This window comes from Hesperophylax consimilis, chromosome 4, assembly GCF_061612785.1.
Source record: "Hesperophylax consimilis isolate HC1 chromosome 4, BYU_Hcon_1.0, whole genome shotgun sequence".
Taxonomy (NCBI): Eukaryota; Metazoa; Arthropoda; class Insecta; order Trichoptera; family Limnephilidae; genus Hesperophylax; species Hesperophylax consimilis.
In genome coordinates, this window is record NC_142839.1 from 2,567,030 (window position 1) to 2,593,984 (window position 26,955).

A 26,955-nucleotide genomic window follows, 5' to 3' on the forward strand; every position below is an offset into this window, starting at 1 on the left:
GATCCTTGGCGCCTAAAGAAGTCGGCGCTCGGACTGTGCGCCTCCACAGGGCCGGCCCTGGTTAATAGGCTAATTCAAAGTGATTTTCAGGGACATTTTTGAGTGCTGAACCTTTAATTTTGTTTTGTCCCATTATGCTCCTCGTTATTTTATGTCGTTCCACATTGCTTTACAATGCCCCAGATTGCTCTATTTTTTTCCAAATTGTCCAACGTTACTTCACATTATTTCACATTGCTCCATACTGCATCGTTCATAGCATGGTACTACCACTAGGAGCTTCGCTACAACCTCTCTACAATGGATCTATATTTGAAAAGCATGCCATTAATCCCTACTCCTGGCTTCGTTTATTATTTTTTATTTAACACAATTGTTGCTATTCCACCAATCACTTGCACACGGCGATCCACTCTTCTCGCTCGCACGTGTCGCATTCCACTTTGCAGCACCAGTGGAATCGGCATCGGCAGCGCTGTGAACTGCGCGTGCGGACCAGGTCGTGCCCGCGACCGCAGCACAGAGACGCGCACGAGCCTGGTGCTGTGCGGTCGCGCGCGCAACGCCGACCCGCCGTGCCGGGCACCTCCAGCGCCGTGTCGCGCTCGCAGTAGCTGGGACTCCGCTCATAGTAGAGCAGCGACTCGGCGGGAGGGTCAATGTCGTTCTCGTGCCACTTCTTTATTGAACCCCACTGAAAAATAATGAAAATAACGCTTAGAATCCTCAACAATCCAATAAGGTTTTCAGCACAGTGGGTACCTAACTACCCACCTATTAGATTTTAATGTAAATTTGGGAAAATAACTTTTCCGGAATACCCAAGAATGTAGTAAACGAAAAACTAAATTTAGGAGTTACTGCGGTCTTAAGCAGTAAGAAATAAACAGGTTACATAATATAAGTCAGTTAACCAATAAACATCTTTACGGTGTTACGTATCCCAAAATAAAATACTCATTTACTATGTCTTCAATTAACCGATACACTTATTTACGGTATTACTTAAAAATACAAAAGAACATGTAACTGTAAACTCACTATAATAAGATTTATAATGTAAAGAACCTAAAAAGCAGTTTATCGGGACTTTTTTGCCTTATATTTGTGTATAAAATATAAAATAATAATAAAAAATTTCCAAGTATACACAAAGTATGAAGGGTATAACTTAAGGGTACCTAAATTACATTTCTTACAGCTAACCCAATTCACAAGAAATATTACAATGTTTAAATATAGTAGTAGGAATAGAGGTATTTGATTCGTGTAAAGTATTAGCTTAAGGTGAAGTGACATTTGTTTAATAGAAATGTTTTTAGTGATGACTTAAATTGGAGTATATCGTGTATTTGTAATGTTACGTAAATGGTTACTAATTAAAATTTAATAGTCATATAGGTCTTATTTTTAAATATTGTTGATTTGCTTTGCTGTTTACTGAATTTAATAAAAAAATCCGTATTTAATCTTTGAATAAACGAATCAATAAAATGCCAAATTAGTGAATCGATATTCATGATTTTTCTAAGTGAGCTTAGAACAAAAAGGAAGTTACTGATTTTTGTTACTATTTTTTATACAAGTTCTTTCTAGTTTATATTAGCATCTAGTTGTATTGCCAGCAGTAAACACGTTTGGAAAGGTTTGATGTTATCGATATAAAAAAAAATTACATTTGGTGTAGCTTGTACTGGATAAAATTCATTCAGAACTTGTGTTTTGTTTGTGTTGAGTGATATATATTCCAAAATACGCTACTAATTTATTTATTTCTTATTTGTATGAAATAAACAACTTTTAAGGCAAATATGTGTTTGCCATGTCCGAGTTCATTGGCGGTCCATTCTCTCTTTATTATTGTTATTTTTAGATTGAAATTATGTAGTAGAGGGTGAAAGTATTGTTTTTGTACATCGATGCACTCACCCTATCTGTCTTTTGGGTCTTCTGTCGGTTGCGTCCCCTCGTGCGCTGTCGGGCTGGTCGGCCGTCGTTACCTCGCCCCATGAGCAGCGCGTTCCGGTAGCGACGCCTCAGCACGCGACCCACAGCGCGCAGGGGCGGGGCGGCACGCCAGCACGTGCGCACCTGACACGAGCCCGACATGCCGTGGCACTTGCAGCGCACCTCCATGTTGTTGGCCACGGCCTGGAATCCACAACGATTACACGTTTAGAATAAATAACAACAAAAAAGTTTATTTTAAGACAACACTATTTTTAGATTTGTAAATTTATTTTACATATTACAATTTAATTGTATTCTCTCGATTACCATACTAGGATCATGCCTTTATCATGGCATTCGTAGATGACTTGTATTAATTATTTAAAATTAACAGCACAAGTGTCATTTACATGTATGATGTATGATAAATATTGACAGTCATAGTAAAATATAGAAAGAAGATAATAATGTATAATTTAAAAAATATAAGAATTCAAAAGTAAAAAAGACAAAAGAAAAAATAATATTCGTTAGTTCAAAGTTAATAAAAGAAATGAAGAAGAAAAAAATAGAACCGTTATGCAGTGACCTCGTTAAAATATGCACTGCTAAAGTTAGTCCAGCTTTACACTTTAACAGAGGCACATTAAAAACATCAGCTAACTTAGCATAAGAGTTGCCAATGGTGTGTAATCTATTTATAAAAGAACTGTAGCCTGAAGCCTCAGTATAATTGTCACATTAATACATATAACCTTCATCAAATGTTAAAACAAGAATAATAATAATCAGTGTCGCCCAAACCTCCAACGGTGTTGGACGCGAGTGAGCGCCGTAAGCGGTGAATAAATAAAATAACACCTTCAATCCAAGACAAATTATAAAAATACATAAATTTACGGAAAATATATATTTTTTAACCTGGAAAAATGGAGGAAGCGGTTGATTCGCATGCCTTCATAACAAAGGCGAAACAAAACATAAGTGACTTACATACAATCATAGAAGAAAATAAACTTACCAAAGAAACCAAATCAAAAATGATGAAAGAAATAAATAACATCATGGAAATGATATCACACATGGCAATAGAATTAGCTAAATTACAAGAAAAGTGTGATATTCAAGAAAAAAACCAAGCACAAAAATACCCATTATCATACTCTTCTGCAGTAAAAAACTTAATATCACAAACGCAAGAAAAACGATTTCCCATAATAATTAAAAGCTTAAAAGAAGAAGACACTGAAAAAATAAAAGAGAAAATACAAAAGATTAAAATATCGCAGTTGGGAATTCGAGTATGCGAAATTAAAAAAACAAAAAAAAACCTTATAATAACATGCCCAGAAAAAGAAGACGCAAAAAAATTAAAAGATAAGATAAATGAAGTCGACAAAACCATAATAGCGGAGGTACTTCTGAAAACGGATCCATGCGTAATATTCAAAGGTCTTGACAAAGACTATACCGAAAAAGAATTCTTAGAAGACATCATTGAACAAAACAACGACATCAAAATGATATGTGAAAAATACCAAGACAAAGAAATATTACAAGTTAAGGCCATCATTACAAACAAAAAAACTAACAGCAAAAACTTAATACTACAAACAAATCCTGAAATGAGACTACATCTTATTAATAAAAAAAAAATTCATCTAGGATTCATGAGAATCTATGTAGAAGACTGCAGTCCTCTTACCCAATGTTTCCACTGTCAAAGATTTGGACACACAGCACAAAAATGCTACAATAGAATGAATAAACCAACATGCAAGCACTGTTCAGAAGATCATCCCATCTCCGAGTGTAAATCCCTGGAACTGCCACCCAAATGCGCTAACTGCAACTCAGCTAACAAGAAGAAAGAAATAAACTCCTTGAACAGTAAAATGAATGAAGTAGACCACCGAACAAACAGCGAAACATGTAAGTTCCGATCTTACATGCTTAAATTAGCCAAAGAAAGAATTAACTACGACATTGAATAAAAATCTTATAAATAATTTTGTAAAATACAACCGAAAATGCATTAAATGGATGATTTCTTAAGTAACGAATTAGAGTTAAATATTAAAATTCAAGAATACGAATGTATATGTACCGATTCGTGTAACAAAATTATTTCTAAAAACATCAATGATATAATTATAATGCACATAAACATCCGTAGCGCTCAAAAAAATTTAGATGAATCAATTCTAAAAATAAATAATTTAATTAAAAAACCGGACTTTATAGTGTTATCCGAAACATTTACGAACGCTGAATCACCGTCTTATCACCTACCTGAGTACAACTATATTTCTACCAAAGTAGACATCAATAAAAATTCGGGAATAATAATATTTGCAAGCAATAAATTTAGTATTGTTAACATAATAGAACATCCAATACACTTAGTAAACTGCATCGAAGTACATTTCAAACTCGGCAAATCAATATACTATCTAATAGCTATCTATAGAACGCATGGCTCGAGTATTATTACGTTTATAAATGACCTCAAATACATATTATTAAAATTAAAAAATAAACTTTGCTTCGTCGTAGGAGATTTTAACGTTAATATTAATGAAAAAATAGAAAATAATAACAAAAATGAATACATCAATTGCATGACTGAACAAAATTTTATATCTTGCATAAATAAAAATACTAGGGAAATAAAAGAACATACTCCATCTTGTTTAGACCACATTTGGACAAATGTAAACATTAAAGATCTTCACAAAATAAAATCAATTGTTTGGAAAACTAACATAACTGATCATCACTCATGCTTACTTCTGTATAATAATAATATTAAACATAAAAAACATAATTTAATAACCAAAAAATCAACAATAGATATGACTATTCTCTCTGAAAAATTAAAAAAGGAGGATTGGAATAATGTTTTAAACAGTGATAATACTGAAATTTGTTCAACTAACTTCGAAAATATTATGTCACAACACATTAAAAATTCGACAACTGAGATAACAACACACATAAAATCAAAATTAAGATGTTTAAAGCCTTGGATTACCAAAGGACTTATTATATCTATCAGAAATAAAGAAAAACTTTACAAAATAACTTTAAAAAATCCCCAAGATGAAAAAGCATATATTTTCTATAAAAAATATAAAAATAAATTAATATCTTATATTAAAAAAAGTAAAGAAGAGTATTTTAAAAATAAAATATTATCTTCAGAAAATAACCATAAACAAATGTGGAAAACTGTTAATTTCGCCATTGAAAATACAAAAAAAACACAAAACATTAAGTACATTGAACATGATAAAAAAATTATAGATGCCAATATACAGCCTAAACAATGTGCAAACATATTTAATTCGTTCTTTGCAAATGTTGGGAAAAATCTTGCGAAAAATATTCAAAAGCCTTCAAACCAAGAAAACCATAAAAATAAAAATATACAGAAACGTAATATACTTTCAATGTTTGAAACAACAACAGAATGTGAAATTTCGAAAATAATAGAAAATATGAAAGGAGGTTCGTCTCCCGGTTTTGATTCTATTACAACACACATGTTAAAAACTATGAAACCTCACTTAATAAAACCTATCACTCATTTAATAAACTTAAGTTTAACTACTGGAATTTTTCCAATGAACTACAAAACCACAATAATCTCACCTATTTACAAATCTGGAGATCCACATCAAGCAACGAATTATCGCCCAATATGTCTAATTTCTAATATAGGAAAGATCTTTGAAAAAATAGTAAAAAAACAATTGGTAAATTTTCTAGATAATAATAAAATATTACACAAAAACCAGTTTGGCTTTATAAAATCTCTCAGCACACAAGATGCTATTGCTAACGTAACTTCATACATTTCTGAATCATTAGATAAAAGTAAAAAATGTGCGGGTATATTTATTGACCTTAGAAAGGCATTCGATAGCATATCCCATGAGATGCTATTAAAAAAATTGAATAATATCGGCATAAAAGGCAACGCGATTAAATGGATCACCGACTACTTAAAAAACCGTCCTCAAGTAGTAAAAATCAATCGTGTTAATAGTGATCAAGAGATTACAAGCTTTGGAATCCCCCAAGGTACAGTGCTTGGACCAATTCTATTTACTATATATGTAAACGATATTTTTTTTCAACCTTTACATGGTCAAATTACGTCATACGCTGATGATACAGTATTAATAATAAGTGATAAGACTTGGGAAAAAGTAGAGTTAAAGGCCACAGAAGACATCAACACGCTCAAGAATTTTTTCGACACTAATTTACTGTCACTTAATAATGAAAAGACATTTGTAATTCCATTTGCAATCCATACAAATGATACTCCTAAAAATTTTAACATTGTCATACATAATAATACTAAAATTCACAGCCAAAACTATTGCAAATCAAACTGTACAGTACTAAAAACAACAAATAAAATTAAATATCTAGGAGTAATTATTGATAAAAATCTGAAATGGAAGGAACAAATATGTCAAGTAGTAAACAAAATTAGAAAATTAATATATATATTTTTAAGAATTAGAAACTTTCTGTCGATAAAAAATCTATATATAATTTACTATGCCTTAGTTCAATCCACTTTACAATACGCTATTATTAGTTGGGGATCCGCGTATAAATGTAACCTTCTTCCAATTGAAATTATACAAAGAACAATTATTAAAATTATATTAAAAAAATCCTTTGACTACCCTACAGAACGCCTGTTTGAAGAATTTCAAGTACCTACATTTAAAGACCTATACATTAAAAACTCACTAATCCAAATTATAAAAGAAAAAGATAAATATCAATTTTTAAATGAAAACAGAACGCGACTTAGACATGTTTTTCTATGCCCAAAACTAAATACGTCTTTTGCACAACATCATTATACTTACCAGGGAAGAACCTTTTTCAATCGTCTACCAGAAGAAATCAGAAGCATTAATGATAAAACCCAAATACTGCTCTCTGTCAAGAGACACTTTAAAAATATTCTGAAAAAAAAACTACTGTCACTTAATTAATCTCACAAATATCCTTAGTTTTCCATAACTTTCTTTCTTTTTTAAAATTTATTATATTAATATATTATCCTTCACTACTATAAAAAAAATATACTACAGCAAACATACATTTATGTACAATGAATTATTTAAGTACTAATTAACAACAACATTTATGTACACTCCCCTTCCATACACAAGCAAATGCTTTCAATGGAAGAGTAGTAAAAAGAACCAAGATGTAAAATGAATTATGTACCATGTAAACATATTATTAAAAATAAAAAATAATTACAAAAAAAAAAAAAAAAAATATGATTTAAGATTTTCACGGCCAAAAGTATTTTTGTTATTTGTTTTTGGGGTATTATGCCGTGTTGCGCTAACTCCTTCCTTAGCCAACGTTTCGGACAGCATTGCAGTGTCCATCATCAGGGCAGATGTGTTATTAAATAACACATCTGCCCTGATGATGGACACTGCAATGCTGTCCGAAACGTTGGCTAAGGAAGGAGTTAGCGCAACACGGCATAATACCCCAAAAACAAATAACAAAAAAAAAAAGAATTATAATATTATATAGAAAAAAAATATTTAAAAAAACTTACATAAACCACAAAAAAAACTGAATGATGGAAACAGATATTTTAGAGAAAATGTAAATAATATTAAAAAGTAAGAATAAAAAACTTGCAAAATTATACATATCATAAGTCGAAATCACATAACTTATTACTATATAAGCAGTGAAGATCTTCTGAAAAATACCGACCAATACAAAAGAAGAAAATGCATAAAATTTGTAATCATTTAATACACCTTCATAGTAATCATTCATACACCGGTAAGTGGCTGAGTGGTCCAAAGGTTCAGATTCCCATAAAATTAAAAGTTATTTTTGACCCGCGAATGTTTGTCTTTGTAAAAAGAAAACAAAAGTTGTTTCATCAAGAATTATTTATTTATTTATTAATTTTCGGGAAATCGACAGTTCACATTTATTTCAGTTTGTACATAAGTATTATATAGCCAAAATAAAACAAATTATGGATTTCCTCCTTTTGATTTTACCTATACTGAGACAACATAGTAAGGAATAAGTAAATTAAATTTATAAGAAAGGAATATGAATTAAAAAAATTATACAAAACAAAAGATTATATTAAACGAAAAATTACAAAACAAAATGTTTATCAATACATTTATTGCCATAATAAATCAAATCATAATAGAAATATAATCAATTGTATTCTTTTAATAAGTATTCTTTTATGGACCTCTTGTATTTGGTAAGTTCGCAATTGAAAATATCCACCTTGGATAATACGCTATTGTAATTATTGCATAGTCTCTTCAGGCAAGAATTCTGCTTAGAGTTCGTTTTATCACCAATCGGTATCACCTCTTGTCAACGACAAAAAGTTGTTTAATCAAGAATTACCACCTGTCAAGGACAAAAAAATAATTGTAGGTACTAATTACTTTTATTATCAGAACTTATTTCGACTTATACCATGAATCCTTTCGTACGTTAAAATAGTTCCTTCTTCAATTAACACATTTAAAAAATGTAATTTTTGTACAACGGGTGGGGCAAAAGTAATCACCCGATGTTCTTTTGCTGTAATTTTTTTATGATAAACTTTGGTACTGCTTGTTATTCCACGATCTTGCGGTGTAAACCGATTTATGTCATGTCGATTTGTATTCTACGTTTGTTTACTTCACAAATGTCAAAACTGAATTGACATTTGGCGCCATTTGCAAAAGTTATAGCGTTTTCCAATAGAGTGATTACTTTTGCCCCACATGTCTTGTTGATTTGTATTCTGTCTTGGTTAACTTCACAAATGTCAAAACCGAATGGACATTTGGCGCCATTTACAAAAGTTATAGCGTTTTTCAATAGGGTGATTACTTTTGCCCCACCCGTACAATTTTCCACAAAATTGTCAATAATTAAAGAGTACTTAATATCTAATTACAGCTATTTCATGACCGGTCGGTGGCCGAGTTGACAAAGCGTTTGGATTCCACCCAGGCGTAGTGTGTTCAATTCCTCGGCTGGCTAAGTCCTCCATCACAACACAAGCAACATTTTCCGCTTACTGTGGTGGTAGTAGAAGATTTTCAAATATTGTCAGGTTATTCGTAACCCGGGAATGTTTGTCTTTCTTTAAAAAAAAAATTACTCAGCCGATCTATTGTATTATTATATATATCTAAAGATTACAAATTCGTATTGCATTTACAAATTCGTCCAGGAAATTCCTCATGTTCATGATTCTCATATATTTGGACGTGAATCACTAACGAACACCATTCAAAATATTATAAATTACAATAATGCAATTTAATTATTCCAGTTTAGTTCCAACAAACTCCTCCCCAGTCTCTTCAATGCCTCCCATTAAATTACCATTATTAGCTCTTTCGGACACTCGCTATGGCTGCCAGGTTATACATGGTGTATCAGAACTTACCTGACAGGGTTTAAACAGCGGTCTTGAGCTTATTGGGAATACTTCAATTTGGGAGGCGGGTTAGGGTACATTCATATGTCCGTCTCTCGTGGATATACTGATCCCTAGATTCCTACCCATCCCTTATAACTTTTTACCTCCCCAGAACTTCCTCCTAAAAAAACCCTCCACACAGCATCCCAAAATATGACAAAGGCCCTGAGGGAAATTATTTTCTTCAGGGCCTCTTGTGTGGGGTTAATGTAAAAAAAGTAAAAATTTAGATGGCATTTTGACCTCCGGTGAAATAAAAATAAATTAAAAAGCAAACAATATTTCTGAAACATGCTCCACTCGGTCGAGTAACCGCCTACTCCCCGCCCGACAATTAGGTCGCTTTACACGATGCTTTTCTTCATACCAATCCCCACATGGAAACTATACCGCGACCCATATGAAAAAAACCTTTGATTTACACGATCAATATTTTTATAATTACGATTTCACATAGATAGTTGCTATTATAAAAGAAATTATATTTTGGGATGGTACTAAATCGTCAAAAATGTCACCTTAAACATAATAATAGATCACAAGAAAATATTTGTCATTTGCTTTGCCATTGCCATCAAGAAATCAAGAAAAAATACACGAAAATTCACCATACCTAACAGTAACACACGTTGACAATCAGTAACTAATTAATACATAGTATTTTATCTATCAATATTTTACACATAAAACGAAATAAATATTCAGCATTTCCACAAAATACCTACAGTTACGTAAAAAAATGACAGACGTCAGATGACGTCGAATCATCTAAAAATGTACGAAAATCGATACCAAAATAGAAAACGTCCCTCTTTCCATCTCGAATCCAAATGAAAAGGTGACCCATATGGGAAACTGGACAAAAAAAAGCATCGTGTATAATGCGAAATATTTTCCGATGCTGTGTGTACCGTGTGGTACAGCAAAATTAGATTTACTTTTATTCCGCAAAATATGCTTAGGTATCACTTGATAAAGTCTCTCAGGTACGTCCTGATACATCCTGTATGCACACGTTCTGAGAACTGAGAACTCAGGATGCTTTAATGATTTGATGTTTGTTGCTTCAGGACGGGCGAGATGATTAATATTCAAACACTTACAAATAAGATGATGTTCGGGAACATTACGCATTACAACATCTTGAGGGTCATCATTTGTTTGGAGTGTGGGTAAATATTAAATATTAGGATTGAGCCCCTCTTCAGACCAAATTCGAGGCCATAGTGATTTATTGAGGCAAACGTGCGCGATGATTTGCCATGGTTCATTTATCATCATTATGGGGCCACACTCGTCGAGAGGCGAAAATCTCATCAGTGAAAATAAACATAAAATGTTAATATTCATCGGACCACCTTACTGTGTTTATTGATTCATATAAAATTGTCACAAACTCTTATTTTTGATATAGCTTGATATAGCAAAGGTATCGATTGCAATGTTGCAGGTTGGAAGATAATTGTAGGCTAACAGCCTTTAAATTTTTTTTTATGTGAATACCGCACATGAGTCCCCAACTGCTCCCAATCGTCTGGAGCCATTGAGACTACGGTAGCCAAATTTGGAAAATATTGTGAGACTTGGGATAGATAGTGGGGAGAAGAAAGAGATGGAGGGAAGATAATGGTTAGTGAGTACCTGGAATAGTAAGATCTGATTGCCTAACACGACTGAAGCCATCTCAAGCGATGTTTCTGAATCGTGTTCTTTCACTAGAGCGATACTGAGGGTAACTTTCACTCTGGACTGTCGCAGGTAGTAAGATAATTATTGCAGCCAAGCAACCATTTGAGAGCTTTGCAGGATAATAACAAAACATTTTTTTGTGAATATCGCACATGAGTCCCAACTGCTCCCAACCGTCTGAGGTCAGTGGAACTATGGCATCCCAATTTGGAGAATATTGTGAGACTGAGGAAAGTTGCGAGGGGAAGGAGATGGGGAAGTGGAAAGTAGGTAAATACCTGGAAAAGTAAGATCTGGTCATCAAACACGGCTAAAGCAATCATAGGCAATGTTCCGATACTGAATACTGCGTACCTTCCACCCTCTTTTAAATAAATCATAAGAAGATAGTACATAAATAATTAAAAAGGGTTACTTTTCATAGAGATAAATGTTGGACGAATCAATATATGTTGCCTTTTAATATGTTGTTTGTAAATTATACCAAATAGAAAGAGATGCTTTGTTTGTATAATTTACATATTTCTCAAGAAACTATTGAACATATTGAATAAAATAACTAATAACATGATTTCAAATGAAAACGTAGGTGCTATAAATTTTGCCTATAAACCAGGCGTTGTATGTTATCTGGCTCTTTTTGCTGTCAACAAAATATAAAGATGTGATCGACAGCGCGACATTAATCCTCGATTAATCTTATAACACTTAAATAAACTGTGTAGACGACTTCAGAATTCATCAGCTCGTGGCAAATATTATGCACGTTTGATTGTTTGTGTTGGTCAGTGGACTGATGTTTCGTCTGACAGAAAGTCAAGTGCGCCATAAATCAAAAGATAATAAGATTTGACATCCATCACTAAATACTATTAACGTTCTAGGTGTGATGTATCAATATTATCGAAAAGGGGACTTGATTTGCGAAACTGTTACTTATTAGTGAGGCATGAAACTGGCAAAGAAAGGGTGAAAGTAGATTGAATGCTGTTGAAATGAGATCCCTGAGGCGTATGTGTTGGAAAACCATGTATGATCGTGTGAGGAATGTGGAGATCCGCAAAGAGTGCAAGGCTGATGTAAGCGTAATGAGTAAGATCAAGAAAGGGACGCTTAGATGGTTTGGGCATGTCGAGCGAATGAGCGAAGAAAGGAGTGTAAGGAGAATATACGATGCAAATGTGAATGGTAGCAGAAGTCGGGGACGCCCGAGGAAGACATGGCACGACCAAGTGAATCAGATACTTGAGTCGGGCCATGTCAAGAGTCAGAACAATAGAAGAGTATGTATGAGACGATGTATGAATGTGAATGAGGCAAGGAGTGTGTGCCAAGACCGAGTTGTCTACCGCTGCGGGGAAATGGCGTGATGGCTAGTTAGTTAGTTACTTTATTTTTGAGTCTCTAAACGGCATCGACTGAATTTCATCACGTTTCAATCGAAATATATTATTATTTTAAAAAGTTTAAAGAGCGTCTGTCGTCTACTATTTAAAAAAAAAGTTATTTACATTTAGCACGATTCCCTGATTCACGGAAAAATAACCTAGATACTTCAAACAGTGCAAATTTTACGACGACAGAGCTCACCGTTTTAGAGCTTTGCTGCTTTATGACACAGATTTTCTTTTTTACAAGACACGAAAATTTACAAAATAAAACCAAAAATATGGTAATCTAAAAGACAGTATTTTTAAGTAAGTAATTTGTAGGTTTTTGGTTACAATGAGCGACAGAGAGAGTCATAAGCTACTTGAAAAGTGAATAGTCTCACTCAAGGATGATATGTATTGCTATGTTGGAAGTCCTGATGCGTCGTTTTGGAGATAATAACAAATCTAGAGTATCAATAAACGTCATAGGTCTGAGTCAACAGTCTATTATTCTTTAATAATCCCCGATATAACAAGGGAGAAGTCGTACGTAGCATCACCGACGATCGTCCAAAAATGCTTTGCATTAAAGTTTCCCTTCTCACACGAAAACGAAAAAGACAGAAGATAATATGAGTATTGCTCCCTTTATAAAAACTATAAATCCATCCAAATATTCGTAATCCGATTAAACTCGGGATTTCATTCCGTTTCCCGATATATATATTTAAATATATATATATATATATATGTTAAAATACATATTTTTTAAAATTTCATTGATTGAAATATAATTCTTACATTTTCATACAAAAAAGGAGATTAACACTATTAGAAGTTACCATAAGTAATTATCAACTATTAGATTATGCAAAAAGAAATAAAAAGTATAAAACGAATATGCAAGAAATATAAACAAAGCACAAAAAACAAGTTCTAAGCTGTTAATTTAATCAACAACTCCCTAATTGAGAATATACTTTTAGTAAAATCCTAATACATCGGTAAACGTGTTCATGCATATGAATTTACCAAAATAATAACAACGGTATAAATATACCATACACAATAAATTATAAACAATGACACCAGGAAGTAAAAAATAACAGAAAATCTTTACTATAAAGTAAAAGATACAAGTTAAGGCAAAACTTATAAGTAGATTTCCTCTTTTACTAAAAGTTTAACAGGAAAGCTAACGATTTATTCGTTAAGGGCCTGAAATCCCGCTTTTAATCGGTTTACGAATAATTTGAATGATTTTTAATAAATACGTAATATTATGGAGCCATATTATAAGGAACCCATTAAACATGATTGAGTATTTTTTTGTATTCTCAAACAATAAAAATATATTTATGAATAATTTCCCATAACTTTTGAAGGAATGTTAAAAAGCGGTCATTTGGGATTAATTTCCATATTCACACGATGAGCGTCCGATATCCACACCAAAAACCCATTCAATTTATTTAATATATTGAAAGAGGTCAGTATTAATTGAAAGTCGGACCTTGACCACAAAGTAGTGTTGCTGGCTGGGTGGTCGGCAGAGGAAAGTTGGGGAAGTGTTGGGAATAATTAAGGAAGGGCGTTCTCGCTGCCCGATGCCCGATGGCCGCTATACCTTACCCGGGGAGGGACGCGTCACGCGCTCGCCACCGGGCGGCCCGGCACTAAATATACAGTATACACGCCCGTGGTTTACAAGTGGTAATGGCTCATCAGTCGTGTAATGTGTGCTGGAATGTTGCACACGAAGAATGTTCAGTACTTTTTCGTTGTTGTTTGATGAATCAGTTTTAAATTATGAAGAGGCTATTACTAAATTAACAATGAAAGTTTGAATAAATTGAGAATGATTCGATGATTGCCCTTCATGTTATTGCCTTCGCTGTTTAATCTATTATAATTGATGTCTGGAACATTATTCCCGGTTATAAAATTCTTACCTCACAATATTTACGTAATAAATAATGAATAATTAATTATTGAAGACAATATTAGCGATTTCTAAACGAAAATCTGAAACAGAAAAATCAGAAAAAGATACGGTCACATCTAGGACTCGAACCCAGGACCCTTGTCTTTCCAGGACACCGCTCTACCAACTGAGCTAATGGGACCCTATCCCCCTCGGTAACTTTTAACTGTATCATACTTCGAATAAGAACTACCAACATTGTCTTCATTTTTTCACCGCACATTTATATTGGCAACTATCTTTATGTAAAATGATTTCTGATTTTTCTGTTTCAGATTTTCGTTTAGAAATCGCTAATATTGTCTTCAATAATTAAATATTACAATTTGAGGTTTTACTCAAAAAAGTTATTCCGAAAAATAAATAATGTTTTTTTTTTTTACATGAACTGCCCACATTACGTCAGATATAGTACTGTTTATTATCTACCTGTACAAAATATAAATAAATACGAATAATATAACATGTGTACATTATAGCATCACGTTTATAAATAAAATGCATTGTACACATAGCTTTGTATTGTTGATCGGCGAACCGGTGGACGCAATCTGTTAGACATAAATTGATAATAGTTTGACTAGTCTATAGTTAGTTTTAACATAGATCATTGTAGAAATGTATTATATATTTGTACAGTGCCCTTGAGGTGATTTTGCACAAAAACGGCGCTATACAAAACATCCAAATATTATTATTATTACTATCATCATTATTTAACTATAATCGTTGGGGATGCTGTGTGGAGGGTCTTTTAACCCTTTGTCGACGGATGATTTTTTTAGGTATATACAATTATTTTTATATGAATTTCAGCATAACAGGTGTGTAATAAATTTTTTTTGAGCTCAATTTTTGAGGAATAATAATCTCTATAGTTCGGCAATTTTACTGTAACCATCAACATATTTATATGTAGAAAATACCCCATTTCTTGGATGTTAGTAATGTCTAGGCTACGGCTATTGCTTCTTTGTTTTTGAGTACCTTATACATTTGTTTTTAATTTTTCTCCAGTTAATGAATAGGGAATAAGCATAAAAATATAACTTTAGTAGTTGGAATCACGCTTTTCTACAAAAGGTAACTGATATGTACAATTATATTATTATACGTACAGTCACCAAACGTTGGGTGAGGTGCTTTATACCAGAAAAATATTTAAATAAAATTTTAAATACTTAAAATCATTTTTTTTTCGTATACAGAGAAAACTAACTGATATAAATATTTTAATTAACTGTTAATTTATTAAGAATTTCTTGAAATTATTCGTATTACTGTTAAAAATGTGATTGTATGTCATTAACGAATGAATTAATAGGTATCCTGATAAACTTCAACTAAAATATAAATTTCTTCTAACTCAGCAAACTTATTTTGTGGCACAATTTTAATTAAAAATTAATAAAATACTTCGTTTTAACCACTTTTATTGTTTATTACCAACATGTTTCATGAGCAACGCTCACTTCTTCAGGGTTTTTAATAAAACTAATTATAAATAATAGACATAAACAATGGTGTCAATAGATAAATAATAGACATAGACAATGGTGTCATTAAAAAATAATAGACAAAAACAATGACAACAAAGAAAAGATAAAACGGATAGGGGAAAGAGAGGCAATATGGAACAATTTACAAAGGGAATAGGTTTAATATTGGGTCATTTAAAAATAATTTTTGATTGTTAATAATATTCAATTTTGCATTCACACTCTTTCTTATCTCTAAAATTTCTAGTTTATCTAACTGGATGCCATTGACATTACAATGTATTAATTCTATTCCAGTATTGAAGTTAAAAGTATGACTAGTTTCCAACAAATGGTTGGCAAACTCCGAGAAACTGTTATTATTTAAAGATTTCATATGTTCTTTAATCCTTATTTCAAAGTTTCTCGAAGTTGTTTATGTCTATTATTTATAATTAGTTTTATTAAAAACCCTGAAGAAGTGAGCGTTGCTCATGAAACATGTTGGTAATAAACAATAAAAGTGGTTAAAACGAAGTATTTTATTAATTTTTAATTAAAATATAAATGTTTTGTCACGAAGTCTAAACGCGTGTTCATAAAAATCCATCATTTTTTAATTTCGTCATGATATATTATTAAGACAAACGCAGGTAGAAGGAGACACGTTCCGATATTATTATGAATTTACTAACACTTTATCAGAAAGCGGCTTGCAGTCCCATTTTTAACAGGATTACAAATAATTTAAAAAGATTTTTAATAAATCAGTATTACTCATTTTTTTCCGTGTATCCACCAATAATTTACGAAAGAAAAATATAGGAAATTCGAACTACGTAATCAATTAAGCGGTGAAGAATTATTGTGTCCTTAACCCATTGAAATTACGCCCAATCAAAATACTTTAAAAATCTGTTTGCTATCTTATCTTCTTAAAGATTATTAGTAATCAGGCTATTTTATGTGATAGAAAGCAACTAATTCATCATATCAGCACCGGAATTGAACTCTAGCCTGCAGCTTGTAATGTTGAAAAGTCAACGCCAAAGTTTAGCTTGTTATTAGCAAAACCATATGCCCATTAATTTAATTAAGTCAAAAGCCTTCCAAGTTAATCCTCGAGAGGTTTTCCCAGTAGATTTAACGTTTCACTGAGTATTATTTAGTTTAATGGCTCAAGCATGAACTCGGGTTCGGCAGATTAATGGAAAATGGCCTAAGATTGTTGTTTGTCTAATATACGTGTGCTTAAAAGTTAGTTAATCGGTGTGTCCAACATAGTATTATTTGCTCCGTTGCTTCGATACGTGTGACCTTTCTGGTGTGACCTTTGTGGGGAAACGCCTGTAGAGAGACTTAATGCGGTTAGTGGCAGCAGTGAAGTGTGTGCAATACACATTTTACACGTTTTAAATTTATATTTTAACTTCTTTAACGGTTGAAAAATCACTTAGTGGAGTCATTTTAATTATCTGAAAATAAAATACTTTGTATGCATCACTATTTAATCAAAAAGGATCGCCATGTTTCAAAACAAATGGTTTCTTTGTCGGAATTAATGTATAATGTATATTGACAAATTTAAAAATAGACAAAAGTAAACAATAACAAAAAATATTACGACGAAAGGCGATAAAAAATTAAATCAAAAAATAGTTTCTTTTTTTACATAATATTTTTTTATGTATTTATTTTTTATTGTTCTTCAATGTTTTTTCCCCCTAAACTACAATTAAGTGGTTTTTCCGTTACAATGTAAATATGTTTACAAAATATTGTTACTAATTATTGTAATAAAAAATACACAGATTTAGGAAATGAAATTAAAAGAATATGGCATTCTCAGACTCTAAAAATATTACCAGGCGTTAATACGATCTGTCAAAGAATTTATACATAAAAAGGCAAAAATCAGTCATTTTAAATACATGTAGGATGACGAAAGATTTTTTAAAATATTTATATTGAGGGATAAGTAGGATTTATAGGTCCAATTAGAAGTTCTACCGAGCCGAACCCTCTGATATGAAAATATCTGGAGTCGGTGAATTATTTTCCCATTTGATCTCTGGTGATTTGACGTGTTGTTTTTGTATTATTTGGTTTTTATTATGCTTATATAATGCACTTGCATAATGTGGATTGACTAGATGATCAATTTTGGAAAAGTGTGTGGAAGGGTTTAGTTTTTCCTGTGGGAAGATTAAACCCGGACATAAAGTCGGAAAAATAAAAAAAAATATTGTTGCTACTTATAATATATCCAGATTATTATTATTAGACATTGTTTAAAATAACACTAAATCTACATGCTAATAAATAGCGACTATTGATTGATAGTGATGATTAGTATAAAATATTTCTACTTACGAGCCATGTTTTCAGCATACTCTTATATCTGAATCCTTTTAGGAATTTACAAGTTTTTTATGTAACTTGGCAACATGTTGAACATTTTGGGCACGTTATATTCTAGGGTTCGCTGTCTATTATATTATAATTATATTTTGGAACAAGCATGTCTTCATTATTTGGGAACCTAGTGTTGTGTTCAGTTTCTAATTTATTTTTATATTCAGAGTCTAGATATATGATGAATCAATTTTTTTCCCATAATAAGTGATATATTCACAGGCAAGATATTTATATTTCGATACAACAATAAAATTTTACGTCTCTGTGATTTTTTTTTCAAATAGTAATTTAACCATAGAATTGCATTAATTTTATAAACCAATGCATTTATTAAAGACCTACAGTTGAATTTGCCCTAGAAAATCTCTGAAATAAAGCAGAAATCTTAATGACGTAAGTAGTCGTGTAAAAACAATATTCGGCCTGCGGCCCCGCGCAATGGACGGACCCATGGTTGACTTTGACCTAGCAGGAATAGAAGCCTTATTTTAATTATTTCTGATGAACGTATTACTAAATTCTCTGATGTTTCTAGAAGGATTCTTCGGGGAGTTACTGATTCACTGTCTAGAAAAATGAAATCGGGTGCTTACAGTTATTAAACGTTTTTGTAGTTGACAAACCTTTCATAAAGTTGTCAAACCTGTTCTGTTTTATTAATCTTAAGTATAAGTAATTTACATTGATAGAAATCGCTCTAAAAAATTACGTTAATCGTCAAAAATTCGTTGGAACGAATTAAAATATGAGCCTCGGGCAAAACCCCGCTTGTTGCAGTCTTGTGTCGCCTTAATTGTGTTTTCATACAGCAGTGCGTTTCTAATAATTTCCGGAAATCTTAAGTTCAAATAAAAATAATTTCGTTTTTGATATATCCTTAAAAATAAGCGGTGTTTGAATAATTATTTAATGGTAAAAAGATTTAACAGATTTAAAAAATTGAGCTTGATTTATGTTTTCATTAAACAGTACTTTTTGAAGACATGATCATAAATGAATATTGGTTTGGAAAATATTTGTTACAAAAAATAATTGTTAGTTATCTGCTTTTTCTAAAATAATAACATCATAGCCATTATGATGAAACTTACGATTTACTTTCTCAACCACACCATAGATGGCAATGGTAGTAGCATTTCAGGCTATACGTTGTTTGGGATTCCTTTCACGTAATGGTATATTATTTACGCTAGGTAGTGTACTATTATTTTTAAAAATTTTCGTATTCCAAGAAAAAAAAATAGTGAAAAAATGTTCCTGAGGTGATTGCAATTAATATAAGTCGAAGCAAATGTGCGCAATTTCAAACACGATATAAATTCGTAACAAAGATCGACTGTCAGATACAAAATATAAATAAAATGGCAATTGCAAAAGGTTCTAAGTGATGTTAGAATCATATAAAATAAATAGAAGCTTTAAAAAACTTTATGTTAGGACTTCGTCATACTGAAATCAACTCGGACGGTTCTGAAAATTATTTTGGATATAGAAATGAGCAAAATAAATGGTTTTGTACTGAAAGGTCAAATGTTGTATTGAACCTTGTCGGTGACGAAATATTGATTAAGTGAACTCTATCACCAATTAACCCTGCTCTTCATACATTAAATAATATCTGTCTAAATTCTAACATAATTTTTTTTTCGGATTTAGTGCCCAAATTTAAAAGTGGCATCAATGTCAATAATATTATAAACTGTTCAGCGCGCATACTAAGATACTAACATATACACACTTACATATATGTCACCTGGTAATTACTGAATGTACATACCACATATATGAGACATTACAAGAAAACATATAATGTAGGTACCCACCTTGAAATATTTAATATCTCTAAATCACTGTAAGCAATTTACTGTTTGTTTCTATATAAAATAAATATAATAAAATTAAAAAATGTCAAAATTTTTCACTGGAAAATAATTTCAGTTGATTTTAGATATACCTTTTGATTAATGAGCTTGCTTTGCTTGTATTTCAACATCAATTCTTCAGCTTCAGTCTGGCAGAATTAGAAACCTTTATATCCAGCCAGTAACAGCCAATTAGTAGCTCGATACGGTAAATTCTTTGAAGTGATTCGCGCACAATGTCCTTTTCTCCATTGAAGCTTTATTAACATCATCCCGGCTGTCGCTTTTACAACCGAATTGTATGGGAAGGAATAATTAATAAGGTGCGATACGTTTCGATGGGCTAATTATCACCAAAGTGGAGGAATTGATGTTTAGTTCAGTTCAATGCCTTTTATTTACACGGTAGTTTGTTTTTTATATCTATTGAATCTTCGTTGATTCATGAAACAAAAATGCTTTACAGATTTTTTCTTTGATTGTGTTTTGAGATGGATACTTTAAATATCTTAAAAGATACAGTCGAACTATTGTTGATTATGAACAATCGTTACGTTACATTTAATCTCACATTCTCGATGAAATATATTTTATTCTGTTAATTGTTTATGCTTTTTGCCTTCCTGTGTGGGATTAATACAGTCCGGTCAGTGGCCGAGTTTGCAAATGAGTCGTGTTCCCATCCAGGCTTTGTGAGTAGGTACCTATATTTATATATTTTAAGAGGATATTTTAAAATATTATCTTAACCCGGAATACTACTTTTATTTAAAAAAAATAGTATATATTATATTATACAATTCACAAAAAAAGTTGTCCTAGGTAAAGTGCAGTAACTTATGGAGGTGTTTATTCAAGATAGTACTTGTAAAAGTAAAGAAAATAGATAACTTTAATAGAAAAAAACATTTTAGTGTTTGTAAAAAACAATGGAATTTGGAAATAAAGTCTTTAATTCTAATGTCATGTCACCCTCCCTGTATCACATAATGTACCTACTCGTAGGTAATACAGAGAAATCCGTGACTCCTTATTTATTCTTCCTGATTTCTAGGAACTTGAAGGATAAAATCGCTTTCGGAAGTTTTAGCGAGGGCGGTTGCCGTCAGTGTCAGATACTCCACTGTTTAAAATTGAAAATTTTTACGATTGCATTAAAACTCACCAGTCTTCCAGCCTCATTATTATGCAGATTAACCCTCGATTGCAGGTCCCCGGCCGTCTCCCTGGAGTCCAGGAACTGCCTGCTGAAGCTCAGGCCGTACTGCATGTTGTGCGAGCAGCCGCCCCACTTCCAGCGGCTGGAGGGCGGGCGTGCGGGAGCCGGGCCCCCGGGTTCTGGCCCCCCGGGCTTGTAGCTGGATGGATCACAGCCGCAAGCGAGTAGCTGCCCCTGGGCACAGGCTCGGGATACGGAATGAGCCACACCAGCAGAGGCCAGGGCGTACACGAAGGCGGCCTCTCGGTAACCTGGAAATGTACATAAATTCTTAGTCATGTTTTTGTGGTGTCATCCAATTGGCGAAATCATAGATACCTAATAGAAACATAGGGATATATGACATAGGTATGGCCAAATTGCAAGGACTATAAAATACATGCAAAACTCGGTAATGCGTTTGTACATTCCTCCACATTATTGGATGGGCTTTTTTACCAGTAGTTCAATAAGAGGTTCTCGGGTGAACACGCGACATAAATATACAGGGTTGCGACGTACTCGATTTACCTTATCATGTAATTCCTAATATTATTTGGAGTAAAATATGTAAATGAATTATGGTCTCCAGTGACTTTTTTGATGTTTCAAAAATAGTTTTAAAAATACTTCCTGCACATATCGCCATTCAGCCGATTTACCACCCAACCCCTCACTTGATTCTAGCTGATAAATGACTACTGATTTTATGTTTTTAAAAGAAAAAAAAACATCAAAAATGTTACCGGTGACAACAATTTGATTGACATATTTTACTCCAAATAATGTCAGGAATCATTGGTTGAAGTAAATGAAGTAAGTTCCTTAACACCCTGTATAGACAATAGATTTAGCCGTATGCACAGGTACGCAGCCGGGAGACAACAAACACAATCATCATGTTTGTATATGATGGTTGGGAGGCTTGATATGTTTTTCCTTTCTACCAAATCTCTTCAACACCCAAACATGCATATCATCCCAAAATATGACCTAAACGAACGAAACTCAAATTACAATACACATAAAACCACAAATGTACCTACCCTCAAGTATTTCAATAACCAACTGAATTCCATCGTAGATCTTCGTTTCCACAGCATAATTTGAATACTATCGTGTATTTTTTTTATGTTAGCCGAGTTTACACCATCATTCGGTTTCAAATATCGAATCGTATCTCTTTTAAAAAAAAATGGGGTGGGTGGTAAACGTCTTTCTTACGTCACTGGGCAAAATTAACATTTTTCTGCTCAGCTTTCTTTTCAGAACACCTCAAGATCTACACGACGCCGCACAAATAACTCATGTAACCCATTCTGTTAAGTTTTGACCGATTCTTTGGTCGCGCAGAGCAAATTTTAAAACTCTTATCTGATCATCTCCCCGCTCGATGATGCAAGAGCACAGACTAACAACGAACAGTTGTATATTTTTATAATAACAACCCTAGGGTACCGATATAATTAAATATTTTGTGACAGCAAAAGCGTTCCATGTGGCGGGACTAAGTACGGTAGCCTTTTTAAAAACGTTTTCACGTTAAAAACAAATTTCAACAAATAATATTATTGATAACATTGAAAGAAGCTGATTTCTACTCAGTATCAGATTCTTATTTATAGGACCATTTGTACCCTTTATCAGTATGATAAAAATTTTGTGATATTGAGTCCTTTAGGATTCAGTATAATCACTCAAAGTCGGTCATGCTGCTTCACAATCGTCCGGGAAAACGTTGTTAGTAAACGTTGATGTTTATTGTCAGACATTTTGTTCCTTAACATCTGACAGACAACTTTTTGTAGTAGCCTGCTATCGATCAACGGATGACAAATTGAATTGCTTCATCATAACATGAAGATGTGATTTTATTCATATTGTGGCGAGCCACCAGTTAGCATTCGATGAGCTCTTGTAGTCAAGTGATGGGATGACTAGGATGACTAATGATTGATTAGATGTATAAATATGATGTACGTTTCATGTTATTTTTGTAAAATTATTATGTTTGTCTAGAGGACTTCTCGACTTCCAAGATTCTGGCACACTTATTACAGATCTGAAGGTAGGTTTCATTATTTTTTAAAAGACATGTTTTTATTCCTTGGTTATTTGTATTTTTTTTTTTAAATATGTTTATTCAGTTTTTTTATGTAAAACATTGTATTTTGCACAAATTTTACAAAACTAAGAAAGCAGTTTGATTGGAAGAAGTCTCTCATTTTTTATATAAAATAATGTACTTAACTTTATACTTAGGACTGGTTGTTTAACGAAATTTGAACAATTCATCTAATTTCATAGTTTAATTATATCAGGTCAGTTCTTAACAAAACCGAAATTACAAGAGAACTTGAATAGAACAATAATTCACTCTTAACAATACTCTTGAACCAAGTGGTCGACTGTAAAATCGTTGTTAATTTAATGTTTATTTGGGCTTATAAAAGTGATCAATTCCACAAAAAGTTGTTGCGTAATTAATTATTTCACTTGTATATTGTACATCGTAAGTGATCGTGTGATTTCGTTGACTCTACAGAGTGCTACAATTCATTGTTTCATAACCTTGACAGTTCAGTACCTATTCATAATGTCTGTTCTACCTACTAAAGCGGGTACTAAGTCAAAACGTAATGTTGCCGTAGAGAGCCCCGCTGCTGAGGCTGGTTCAGAGCCAGACTTTGGTAATTTACTAATTTTGTTTAAGGACGAAATTAAAGAAGAAATTAATAAAGTGTTCATGCAATTAAAAACAATGAATGATGCGCTAAGAGAGTGTCACTCCAAAATTAATAACCTCGAAGTCAAAAACAATGAACTTCAAACTAATTATAATTTGGTATTGTCCAAATTAAACCGTCTTGAGCAAACCTCGTTAAAAAATAACGTGGAAATTATTGGCATACCGGAAAAAAGAAATGAAAATTTAATAGATATCATAAAATTGCTAGGAGCCAAGGCAGGTGTTGATGTTCTCCCAAATGATATTGAAGGAATCTCTCGTACAAGGGTCAAGGAATTACCCAGAGAAAATCCTAAATTTACTCGTCCAATTGTAGTAAAGTTCACAGCCAGCCGCAGTAGAGATAACTTTCTTGCTGCTATAAGGAAGAAAGGCAGTCTCAACTCAAGTGATTTGAAGCTTCCCGGGGACTCCAAAATTTATGTCAACGAGCATCTGACTGCTGCAACCCGTGCGCTCTTCAAGACAGTGAGAGACTTAAGCAAGGATAAAAACTTTAAATTCAGATGGATCAAATACGGAAAAATATTTATACGCAAAAATGAAACTAGTCCCATTATTCAGGTGACATTGGAATCTGACGTGACTCAGGTTTTTTGCTGATAATCTTCTTAGATTTAGCATCGTCTCGTGTGACTATAAGCTATTATCAATTTATTTTTCCTATCTACCTTATCTTTTTTCCTACTTTAAAATATCATCCTTTGTACTGGTTTTTCTTTATTTGTATAATATTAACAACTAACTCTTTTAATACTACCAACTTTAATCCAAATTATCCTACAATTACTCTGCTTGCGTTACTACAACACCACTCTAATATTTATAATTTACTAGAACATGCTTACAACTATTTTATCAATCTTATATTTTATATATTTTATCAACTAAATGTACTAAAATGTTGAATGTATATTATCAAAATGTGACTGGACTGCGTTCTAAGACTGATAGATTTTATTTTAATGTTACCAATAACAACTATGATATTATTATGATAACTGAAACTTGGCTTGTAGACAGTATTGCTAGTGAAGAGCTATTTGACAACCGTTACCTGGTATTTAGGCGCGATCGCAATGAGCAAAAAAGAGGAGGTGGAGTAATGATTGCGTTGAAGAAGCACCTCATAGCTCATGAACGTAAGGATTTTAACACGAATGCTGAAGACATCTGGGTGACTGTTACGATTAATAATTTCATAAAAATTCATTTATGCTGTGTTTACATACCTCCAGGAGTCAATCACTCACAAAATATAAATGAATTCATGGATAAATTATGTGAACTTCGAGGACTACACCACGATGATCATTTTGTCATATCGGGTGATTTCAACTTACCTCTAATTAACTGGTCTTTAAGTAATGGTAATAGTATGCAAATTACGAATGGCTCTAAATCTGAAATTATTTCCAAACTATCTGACACCCTTTCATTTACTGATCTATCACAGTACTGCACCTTTCCAAATAATAATCATACATACCTAGACCTTGTTTTTAGCTCGATCCCTGTAATTGTATCAAATACTGACCAGTATCTCATCCCTGAATGTAAACATCATAAAAGCATTCTTGTTGACATTAACATATCTCTGGAAACTCCTATGGTGGACAACAAACGAACAATCAATCTTTTTAGGAAAGCTAACTATGAAACAATAAATAACGTCCTTAGTAGTATTGATTGGGATGCAGAATTTTTAAACCTATCAACCAATACTGCTATTGACCGCTTTTATACAATTTTATATGAAATCATTCGATTAAACGTCCCGTCAAAGGAAGTTCATATTAATAATTCTTATCCCTATTGGTTTAGTCCAGCCCTAATAAAACTGACTAAGGAAAAATATAAAGTGTTTAAAATGTGGAAAAGGTGGTCCAATCCTTTAGACTACCATGAATTCTGTATCCTTAGATCAAGGCAAAAGAAATTGTCTAGAGAATGTCTTAAACAATTTATAACAAACGCTGAACTTAATATATCTCGTGACCCTAAAAACTTTTGGTCTTATGTTAAAGGAAAAAGAAATAATTCTGGTTTGCCTCATGTTATGAAACTGGGCGAAGTGACTGCTGAAAATCCTTTCGCAATATGTAACCTGTTCTCACAGCATTTCGTCTCCACCTTTAATTACAACACTATTTCCGATGTACACTCTACCAACTATCATTTTGACAATCAAGTTAATATCTCCTCGGTATCAGTTTCAAAACAAAAAATAGAAAAAATAATCGATACTATTTCTAGCTCACTGGGTGCGGGTAGTGATAAAATTCCGGCTTTCTTTATCAAAATGTGTAGCAAGGTAATCTCGAAGCCCCTATTATTGCTCTTTCAATCCTCATTGAAAGAAGGTATCTTTCCTGATCGTTGGAAGAGTGCTCTCATCACACCTGTTTTTAAGTCTGGGGCTAAAAATGATGTCCAGAACTATCGACCGATATCTAAATTACCAATCTTTAGTAAAATTTTTGAAAAAATTGTTCATGAACAACTATATAACTGCATCGAGTCTGTAATACTCGTGAACCAACATGGCTTTATGAAAAAAAGATCGGTTGTATCTAATCTTGCCATTTTCATTGAAAATATTACTAAATCAATGGATGATCAAATCCAAGTTGACGTAATCTATACAGACTTCTCAAAAGCGTTTGATAAAATTGACCACAGTCTTCTTTTGTCCAAATTACTAGCTTTGGGAATTCATGGGGATTTATATAGAT

General features: G+C 32.6%; 1 protein-coding gene across 1 annotated transcript in view; it reads right to left on the reverse strand.

The window, feature by feature from the left end:
* Positions 1–391: 391 nt before the first annotated feature.
* The window catches only part of Wnt10 (Wnt oncogene analog 10), an 83,129-nt gene continuing 56,565 nt past the window's right edge, over positions 392–26,955 (reverse strand). The window contains exons 3-5 of the mRNA XM_089631028.1: positions 21,439–21,743; positions 1,930–2,151; positions 392–694 (exon numbers count right to left, since the gene is read on the reverse strand). Of these exons, the coding sequence (XP_089487154.1) occupies positions 392–694; positions 1,930–2,151; positions 21,439–21,743 (830 nt within the window). The remainder of the gene's footprint in view (positions 695–1,929; positions 2,152–21,438; positions 21,744–26,955) is intronic.